This window comes from Acromyrmex echinatior, chromosome 5 (assembly GCF_024713525.1).
Source record: "Acromyrmex echinatior isolate Ae372 chromosome 5, ASM2471352v2, whole genome shotgun sequence".
Lineage (NCBI taxonomy): Eukaryota > Metazoa > Arthropoda > Insecta > Hymenoptera > Formicidae > Acromyrmex > Acromyrmex echinatior.
Genome location: NC_141856.1, coordinates 6,810,028 through 6,821,247, shown reverse-complemented (window position 1 = coordinate 6,821,247; position 11,220 = coordinate 6,810,028). Strand labels below are relative to the sequence as shown.

Here is an 11,220-nt window from a genome sequence, read left to right as displayed (position 1 = left end):
TTAGTTTCTCGCTGAAATTAGTGTATAAATCAATCAAATTAAAAAATCTTACAACAATATAGTAAAAATCTTACGAAGCTGCCTTTTTTGCTGAACGCAGCCAATTTAAACCCAAACTGTCAATTCTAACCTAATTTCGAGGCTAATTTATATCATATCATTTAATTTGATCAGTTCAACCGTTTGAGATTGGATATTCTAAGCCTGAAACAATTAAACCGGCTTGCGTAAATATACATGACAAGATCAGGATGTATCTTTGCGCGAGCCTAGAATTGTTTCGAACCGAGATTATCGGATTTCAATATAATGGCTGAATTGATTCACTTCTAGCTATAGTTAGTAAGGGCACAATTGACAATTGAATTCAAATTATACATGTAACAAAATATACTCACACAAAAGGAAGCAAAAGTTAATCTAAAGGAGACATTCAGGTTCTGTAACTTCAAATATTCATATCTTTTTATGTATTGATTTTATATAAATGTGGCAAAAGGAACACTTGTCCGGAATCATAAAAACTACAATATTTCTAAAAAAACAAAGCAATTTAAAATTTATTTTTCCATACGAAACAGGTTCCTTTAGAAATTATTAGATGCGGTGGGAAATCGACTTTAAGGTGTAAAATCAAGAAATGGAAAGTTATTATTTGAAAGTAACAAGTTACAATTAATCGTGACCACATAGAAAACGTAATAAGTCATTAATTAATGATTTATTAAAGTAATAATTCGTTATAATTACCGTTATTTGAGAAAGTATTTTTCATTTATATACTTTTCCGTTTAAATATTTTTAAGAACGACGATGACCAATCACAGCAGACGGGTGTCTACAGGCTTTATAGTTACAAGCGATATCAGTGGATCGTTTTCAATTGTGTGCAAAATATTGTATAATACTTCAAGTAGGTTGACCAAACGTCTGAATTTTTCGGATTTACCATTTTTTAAGGCGGTCGGGAACATCAAGCTAGCTTTTCGAGTTTTAAATTAAGGAAATATTTTCATTTACTATGTAAAATCATAACGCAGATATTTGTTTTAGATAATATTTTAACGGGTTTTTTCTTTAAATCTCAAGCATTCTTCAAGATGTCAAGAAATGTTTTACACAATGATTTTATAATAAAACTATTCGTATTTATTCCCACTGACAATAATATTTTTTAAGAATTATTACATGCTTTTCTCAATTTTAATCCTTATAATATTCATTGAGTGGGTTTTGGTTTCAAAGGCATGACTCTATTATATTTCTCTAAAAATTTCTCTTTATGATCTAATAAGAATTGGGGCGTTGATTTAAAATTATGAATTTTGAGGAGTACATAAATTATGCGATTTTAAGACAAAATAGAATTACATACTAGCAAGCACGCACGCAAGCACGCGTGATAAATAGATTCGAAATTTATAAACATCAATATTTATGTATATGAATACGTTCCGGCAAGGAATCATGTATACATACCTCTGTAACCTTTTACGAACAATTTCTGTGAACGCTTTTTAGCATCATTTCTGTGCCATCTCTGATTAGTTACTAATGTCCGTACGGAGCGGTTATAATGGCAGAACGAGAAGTAGGAGATAATTTAAACAGGGATACAAATCTAAGAAAAGAAAGACATCAAGGTCCATCTGGATCATTAAATTTATCTGATTATAAATTGCACGAACATGCAGAAGAAACAGAAACGCATAATGAGTAACTATAATTGCTTTGCATTAGTAACAATTCATATAAATAGATTTTATTTAAACTTTAAACTTTCTATGCAAATATAATCTACTACGAGAAACATTCATTTATTGCTTCATTAATCACATTTGTAATATGTATAGCCAATCAAAAATTATTTTTTCAGGGATGCAGCAGACAATGTAATTCCAGTTCGTCGCTGGATACGTGGACATTACACAAAATTAACGAACTTTAATGAAGTAACATGCAACCATTGTAATGATAAATATATTATAGATATTAGGCACTTAAATATTTTACATTTCCATTTGACAGTAATACATCCGGACAAATTAACAGAAGAAGAGAAGAAAGAAGTGAAATTCCATTGGGTTTGGGACTATTTTACTTTAAAAGGCGATATAAGGGCAACATGCAATATATGTAAAAAAATTATTAGTAGCAAAAACGTATCTCATTTAACACGACACTTAAAAAATGTTCACAAGTAAGTGTATTCCAACTATATAAACCATTGATAAATGTACAGAAGAATATAAAATTGATTGAAATAAAATTAGTAATATTAACTAAATAAAATGTAACGGAGACTAAGGTAGACAATTAATGGAAAAATGTATCATACATGTGTGTCAGCAAATACGATATAAAGACCTACAAATTTGTATCATTCGTACATATACTTATATTTCATAGTATATTGATTATAAAATATATCCCCGAATTTAAATTTACAATCACCACGCATAAAAACAAAAACTAAGTAATATTCGACATAATAAAAAAACTAATATTCGCTCATTTAAATTTTTCCTGGAAATGATTAGATTAATAGATTAGATGTGAATCTAATTGAATGGTACATTCTCTATAACATCAAAATGTTTGGATAGTAAAATTCTTAAAACTGATACTTTAACCATAGTGGGGTAAAAAACATAATTGAAAATGATACTTCTATTTCATTTTGCCGCTTTTTAAATGATTCCTTATATAAATGTAGGATATTTGGTCCAAGTTCAGATAGCGCAATAAATAACGAAGGCAGTTTACAAAACGATGCAAACAGGGATATATCTCTAAAAACAGAAAAACGTCTAGAAGGTCCATCTAATTCATCAAACTTATCTAATTATCAATTACAGGAATGTATAGAAGAAACAGGAACACTTAATGAGTAACTATAATTGCTTTACATTAGTAGCAATTCATATAAATAGATTTTATTTAAACTTTAAACTTTCTATGCAAATATATTCTATCTACTACGAGAAACATTCATTTATTGTTGCATTAATCACTTTCGTAATATGTATAGCCAAGCAGAAATTATTTTTTCAGGGATGCATCAGACAATGTAATCCCAGTTCGTCGCTGGATACGTGAACATTACACAAAATTAACGAACATTAATGAAGCAACATGCAACCATTGTAGTAATAAATTCATTATAAGTACAAGGTTAGAGTCTTTACATAAGCATTTGGTAAAGGCACATTCAGACAAATTAACAGAAGAAGAGAAGAAAGAAGTGAAATTCCATTGGGCTTGGGACTATTATACTTTAAAAGACGATGTAAGGGCAACATGCAATATATGTAAAAAAATTATTTATTATTGCAAAAACGTATCTACTTTAAAACAACACTTAAGAAAAGTTCACAAGTAAGTGTACTCCAACTATAAAATCATTGATAAACGTACAAAAGAATATAAAATTGATTGAAATAAAATTAGTAATATTACCTAAAGAAAATGTAACCCAGAATAAGATAGACAATTAATGGGAAAATGTATCATACATGTGTGTCAGCAAATACGATATAAAGAGGTACAAATTTGTATCATTCGTACATATACTTATATTTTATAGTTTTATTGATTATAAAATATATCCCGGAATTTAAATTTACAATCACCACGTAAAAATCAAAAACTAAGTAATATTCGATATAATAAGAAAACTAGTAATATTCGACCTTTTAAATTTTTCGTGGGAATGATTAGGTTAATAGATTAGATGTGAATCTAGTTGAATAATACATTCTTTACAGCTTCAAAATGTTTGGATAGTAAGATTCTTAAAACTGATACTTTAACCATAGTGGACATAATTAAAAACAATACTTCTATTGCATTTTTACCGCTTTTTAAATGATTCCTTACGTAAATGTAGGATATTTGGTCCAAGTCCAGATAGCGCAATAAATAACGAAAGCAATTTACAAAGCGATGCAAACATGGATATATCTCTAAAAAAAGAAAAACATCTAGAAGATCCATCTAACTCATCAAACTTATCTAATCAATTAAAGGAATGTATAGAAGAAACAGGAACACTTAATGAGTAACTATAATTGCTTTACATTAGTTGTAATTCATATAAATAGATTTTATTTAAACTTTAAACTTTCTATGTAAATATAATCTATCTACTACGAGAAACATTCATTTATTGTTTCATTAATCACTTTCGTAATATGTATAGCAAATCAAAAATTATTTTTTCAGGGATGCAGCAGACAATGTAATCCCAGTTCGTCGCTGGATACGTGGACATTACACAAAATTAACGAATATTAATGAAGCAACATGCAACCATTGTAATGATAAATATATTATACATATTAGGCACTTACAAATTTTACATTTACATTTGAGAGCAATACATCCGGACAAATTAACAGAAGAAGAGAAGAAAGAAGTGAAATTCCATTGGGCTTGGGACTATTTTACTTTAAAAGACGATGTAAGGGCAACATGCAATATATGTAAAAAAATTATTAAATGCAAAGACGTATCTCAATTAAGACAACACTTAAGTCACATTCACAAGTAAGTGTACTTCAACTATACAAACCATTGATAAACGTACAGAAGAATATAAAATTGATTGAAATAAAATTAGTAATATTACCTAAAGAAAATGTAACCCAGAATAAGATAGACAATTAATGGGAAAATGTATCATACATGTGTGTCAGCAAATACGATATAAAGAGGTACAAATTTGTATCATTCGTACATATACTTATATTTTATAGTTTTATTGATTATAAAATATATCCCGGAATTTAAATTTACAATCACCACGTAAAAATCAAAAACTAAGTAATATTCGATATAATAAGAAAACTAGTAATATTCGACCTTTTAAATTTTTCTTGGGAATGATTAGATTAATAGATTAGATGTGAATCTAGTTGAATAATACATTCTTTACAGCTTCAAAATGTTTGGATAGTATGATTCTTAAAACTGATACTTTAACCATAGTGGACATAATTAAAAACAATACTTCTATTGCATTTTTACCGCTTTTTAAATGATTCCTTACGTAAATGTAGGATATTTGGTCCAAGTCCAGATAGCGCAATAAATAACGAAAGCAATTTACAAAGCGATGCAAACATGGATATATCTCTAAAAAAAGAAAAACATCTAGAAGATCCATCTAACTCATCAAACTTATCTAATCAATTAAAGGAATGTATAGAAGAAACAGGAACACTTAATGAGTAACTATAATTGCTTTACATTAGTTGTAATTCATATAAATAGATTTTATTTAAACTTTAAACTTTCTATGTAAATATAATCTATCTACTACGAGAAACATTCATTTATTGTTTCATTAATCACTTTCGTAATATGTATAGCAAATCAAAAATTATTTTTTCAGGGATGCAGCAGACAATGTAATCCCAGTTCGTCGCTGGATACGTGGACATTACACAAAATTAACGAATATTAATGAAGCAACATGCAACCATTGTAATGATAAATATATTATACATATTAGGCACTTACAAATTTTACATTTACATTTGAGAGCAATACATCCGGACAAATTAACAGAAGAAGAGAAGAAAGAAGTGAAATTCCATTGGGCTTGGGACTATTTTACTTTAAAAGACGATGTAAGGGCAACATGCAATATATGTAAAAAAATTATTAAATGCAAAGACGTATCTCAATTAAGACAACACTTAAGTCACATTCACAAGTAAGTGTACTTCAACTATACAAACCATTGATAAACGTACAGAAGAATATAAAATTGATTGAAATAAAATTAGTAATATTAACTAAAGAAAATGTAACGGATACTAAGGTAGACAATTAATGGAAAAATGTATGTCATACATGTGTGTCAGCAAATACGATATAAAGTCGTACAAATTTGTATCATTCGTACATATACTTATATTTTTTAGTTTTATTGAGTATAAAATGTATCCCCGAATTTAAATTTACAATCACCACGTAAAAATCAAAAACTAAGTAATATTCGATATAATAAGAAAACTAGTAATATTCGCCCATTTAATTTTTTCCTTGGAATGATTAGATTAATAGATTAGAAGTGAAGCTAGTTGAATGGTACATTCTCTACAGCTTCAAAATGTTTGGATAGTAAGATTCTTAAAACTGATACTTTAACCATAGTAGAGTAAAAAACATAATTGAAAATGATACTTCTATTTCATTGTTACCGCTTTTTAAATGATTCCTTATATAAATGTAGGATATTTGGTCCAAGTCCAGATAGCGCAATAAATAACGAAAGCAGTTTACAAAGCGATGCAAACAGGGATATATCTCTAAAAAAAGAAAAACTTCAAGAAGGTCCATCTAACTCATCAAACTTATCTAATTATCCATTACAGGAATGTACGGAAGAAACAGGAACACTTAATGAGTAACTATAATTGCTTTGCATTAGTTGCAATTCATATAAATAAATTTTATAAATTAAAATTTAAACTTTTTATGGAAAAATATAATCTATCTACTACAAGAAACATTCGTTTATTGTTTCATTAATTTTTGTAATATGTATGGTGAGTCAGAAATTATTTTTTCAGGGATGCAGCAATTTGATCCCAGTTCGTCGCTGGATACGTGAACATTATACAAAATTAATGGAAAGTAATTATGATGAGGCCTCATGCAATCAATATCTTAAATGATTCATTATTAGTTACAACTCTCACGGTGGATATTTTATTTACTAAAGCATTTGGTTTACGATCACTCATACAAATCAACCGAAAAAGAGAAGAAAGAAGTTAGATCCTATTAGATTTGGGATCACTTTATCGCAAATTCAATAGAGACAATATGCAAACATTGTAAAATAACAGTTAGATATAATAAAAGGCACATTATCTTACTTTTAAATCACTTAAGAAAACAGAAGTAAGTATACTCCATGTACATATGTTAGAAATATTATAAAAACTGTGAAATATGTAAAATCGATTGTAGTAAAGTAATCTATTGACTAAGTACATGAACATAACAGAGACCAGCGTAATCATACATTAAAAAATGTATTTAACTTGCTTTCCACGCAAATCGCTCTTGTATTCTGCAGTTTTATTGAGTACAAAATCCATTTCGGAAATTTCAAATTTACTAATACCATGGAGGTAAAAAGTACCAGCAACATTAGATAGTAGTACTTTTTATCAAAGAATGGTCAGATTTGTAATATATTTGAATTTACTTGATTATTACAATCCTGATTTACAATAAAAATAGTCGAATAATGAGATTCTAAAAAATGACGATTTTTAATACTTTCATGTAGTAGAATTAATGTGCATAATTGAGAATAATATCTCTACCTCATTTTTAATCATTTTTTAAAAATCCTTATATCAATGTAGGACATCCCTTCAATATTCTGATAGTGTAATAATTAATGAGAGCTGTTCAGATAGTGATATGGATGAAAACAATAGGGTATAACTTTGATAGAATCAAAACGTCAAAAAGCTTTATCTAATTGAACAAATTTTAATAAATTTGCATGAATGTACGGAAGAAATAGGAGCACTTAACGAATAATTATAATTGCATTGCATTCATTATAATACATGTAAATATATCTTTTGAATTTAATGAAATTTTCTATACAAATATATTTTATGTCTTATATGGAACATCTTTTTATAGTTTCAATTGTCTTTATAATAAGATTTAGTAGACAATCAAAAATTATTTTTTCAAGGAATCATCAAATAATTTGATCTCATTCGCTGAATACGCGGATATTACACCAAATTAACAAGATGTAATAAAGCAACATGCAGTCAATGTAATGAGAAATTCATTATGTGTTCTTATTACTCACTTAAATACGTTAGAAGCTTTTGATAGATGCACATCCAGATAATATAATAAAGGAGAGAAAAAGGAAGTTAAATTTCATTGGGTTTAGGACTATTTTACAGTAAATAGTGACACAGAGACAACGTGCAAATAATGTAAATCAACAATTAGGTGCATATGTGCACCTAAATTTAAAAGGACACTTGAAACGAATTCATAATTAAATATACTCCTTGTATACCAAAGATTAATAATTTTACCGCGTGTATCATTTTTTTATCTTTGTTGTTAACCCTATTAAACATTGTTGTTATCCTTATGTGTTAAACGAGAACAAAGTGATACATGAGGATATTTGGATGTTTCTGAAAGCAGCCAATAAGAAAAATCGCACCCTTTGTTATAAGATTGATTAATAGTATTTTTAGTTTAATGTGTAGTTTGTTAAATTATGAGTTTCACTGAAAGACTAAGAAAATATACGAAAATATTCTAATTCTGACGTATCCTTATACTTAGACTGTTGTGAAACTGTACTTAAATAAATTTAGAAATATATAGAATGATTGTTATAGGCCTACGTAATTTTACCAAGAAATTTATGGGAAACTGCGAAGTAGAAGAAAGAACTTTTGCAAAAATTTTAGTATTTTTATATAGATTTTTGTACAGCTTTTTTGAGAGTATGTAGATTTCAGGAATTATTTTTTGAAAACGTAACCAATGGACATAAATGTCTTGAATGATTTTATTTTAATTGGATCTTAAGAGAATCTTAAAGTCATTTGTATTACCGACCAAACGCCATAATTTTTTCTATAACAATTACATTTTTCTCGTTTATAAATTTATAAATAATTTTTCATAATTAAAATATATGCATTAATACGACTTTGTGAGGCGTAGTTTATTTCAAAAATGAAATGAAATTGTTTAAATTCATATCTTTTTTATCATTTCTTAGTCTAATATGACATTAAAACTGACAATATCGTAACAATATTTGGTTGATATAAAAGCTTTGCAATCTATACTTACGAAATTGTGGTCCAGACAAAGAGTTTGACATAAACAAATAATGTCGAGTTCTTGGTATTAGACTTAGACACGTCATCACGACAAATTTATTACGAAATTTAACATAAACGTGCAACTGCGAGTATCATACGTGTGAGATATTAGTGTGTATCCCAGTAAACGAAAATGAATTAAATTGGACTGAAATTTTTTTCTATCCAAATGCGTATTTTAAATAATTAATACTTTTTTTTATTTTTATTGGATTGAATGGGATTCAATTAGATTCAATTTGATGCAATTGGATAGAAAAATTGCACTTTTTAGTCAAAACTTTGAATTGAACGGTATTCATAATTATGTGCACAGAGAAAGCTAATATTATTTTTAGATTCAAATGCACAGAGATACCATATGCTTCATGCAATTCGTATAAATGAATAAAAATGTATTCAGAATTGAAATGCATTCATTTTAACACGTGAATTAATATTTCTGAAAATCTGAATCCATTTCAATTCATTTCAATACAATTCATTCTCGTTTGCTGGGATATAAAGATATGTCGAAGCGCTAAAAAAAAGTTATCTCTGGTGACTTTGTCGGAGTTTGGGCTTCACTTTAGCATTCCTTGCACAAGGATAGATTCAATGCTACTTTCATGCCGGACACAGGCCGGTCATTCATAGTCGATTCTTGAATTTAAGATTGTCTTAAGTACAGTCTTGACATGCCATAAGTCAATTCGAGGACTGTATTAACATCTTAAGACAATTTTAAAATAAATATGGACTATCAATAATATCCCATGTTTAGCGTATCACAGTGGCTTTCTCTATGAATAGTCCATAAACGGAGTAGACAGAGATTTGGAAAGAGACACAGTCTAACTGCACACATCTGTTATTCCTTCCACTATGATTGAAACGGAAATTCTAACTAAACTAACAGTCAATTTAATTCGTGATATTATTGCGGTAGTTTAGAGTTATCGTTTCAAGATCGAAAAATCATTTTGGCGCGCAGCATAAAGATCTATACACGTAATATATAAACACATAGTATATAAATTTATACAGAATTACAAGCACTTAAGATTCAGCTAAAACTATAAAAGCTAAGACATTTATCACTATTGCTTGTGTTCTCACATGTACGGTTTGAAATTGAATATCTTCTCATATTTTTTAAACTTGTCTGTAACATACCTTTATTTTTTGAAGAATTTTGTAGAATCTTTTTCGCCAAAAAAATTTTTATGATGATATGTTTAAATCCAACAGTTCTTAAAAGTAATAGCTGCCGTATAATTGTCGTGTAATATAATTATAATGTTAAATACCAAATATTTTATTAAATTTTTGTCATTATATCTCTACCTCAACAAGTTCACACTAAGCTCTTCAGTTTCATTGGACCATATTGCTTAGAGTCTTTCCGATAAATATTCGGCAAAATATGTAAAATTACCTAATTCAGATGACGATTTATTTTTTAATAAAATTTTTGACCTCCTTAGACAAGATTAATTTACATCAATATGTATAAAATAAGTACATATATTGACGATTGAATTGAACATTTGGAAACTGAATGAACATTGCATTTAAACTTTTCTTGTTTTTGCAAATTTCAAATTTTATTTGACTTGTATAATATCATATATGATATTACTTTGAGCGTTTTCCTAACATTGTACTGGTGAAGAATTTTATATCGAAATTTGATTAATGCTACACTAATATATCAACGTTTAGTATTAAAATTTATCTTGGTCTGCTTCGTAATAAGATTTTGTATTTTCGAGATATTACAATTTTAATGTATTTTCCCATATAATATACAAAGGAGATATGTATTTCATTCTATTTTAATTCTGTATTGTGTAGAAGTAATTTTATTTGTACTTAATTTGTTCTAATTTACCTACAATATACATACAGTAAGTGCCAAAAATATTTGGACAAAGAAATTTTTTATAAGAAAGTCTTGTTTGTAAAAATTAAATAATTAGCAATTTCGCATAATGAATACATTCTGTTCTAACATAAACAAACTCCGTATTTATGATTCAAGAAAATTAATTGTTTGACTGCACGAATATTTTTAGAGCATCCAAACAATATAATTTTTAATTTTCACTCATTTTTTAAATGACATATTTTTTGTAATTAATACATCTTTTTGGTATATTTAATTTTAAGAAACATACAGTCTATTTTAATCGTTATGAATAAGTTATTAATTACCTAGACATTATCGTCAATTATACGTCGAATCGACGTCAAAGTGGTTATCCTATCGATATCGATTCGACAGAAATTCGACGACATATTTCTCATTAAATAATAATTAATTTTTAAAACTAAA

General features: G+C 27.7%; 1 protein-coding gene across 1 annotated transcript; it reads left to right on the top strand.

The window, feature by feature from the left end:
* Positions 1 to 1,204: 1,204 nt before the first annotated feature.
* On the top strand, positions 1,205 to 7,158 carry LOC147909758 (uncharacterized). Its single transcript, XM_087406604.1, has 10 exons — positions 1,205 to 1,716; positions 1,877 to 2,200; positions 2,717 to 2,890; positions 3,055 to 3,378; positions 3,890 to 4,060; positions 4,225 to 4,548; positions 5,061 to 5,231; positions 5,396 to 5,719; positions 6,242 to 6,415; positions 6,582 to 7,158. Exons 1-10 carry the CDS (start codon positions 1,577 to 1,579, stop codon positions 6,595 to 6,597), a joined length of 2,142 nt encoding a protein of 713 aa, XP_087262730.1. The 5' UTR covers positions 1,205 to 1,576; the 3' UTR covers positions 6,598 to 7,158.
* Positions 7,159 to 11,220: the final 4,062 nt, after the last annotated feature.

Bases quoted from the DNA above. Each gene is read 5' to 3' on its own strand.
- LOC147909758 (XM_087406604.1), top strand. From the start codon at position 1,577: ATGGCAGAACGAGAAGTAGGAGATAATTTAAACAGGGATACAAATCTA. The intron at 3,379-3,889 runs GTAAGTGTACTC...ACGTAAATGTAG, and splicing joins CACTTAAGAAAAGTTCACAA to GATATTTGGTCCAAGTCCAG. The intron at 5,232-5,395 runs GTAACTATAATT...TTATTTTTTCAG, and splicing joins GAAACAGGAACACTTAATGA to GGATGCAGCAGACAATGTAA.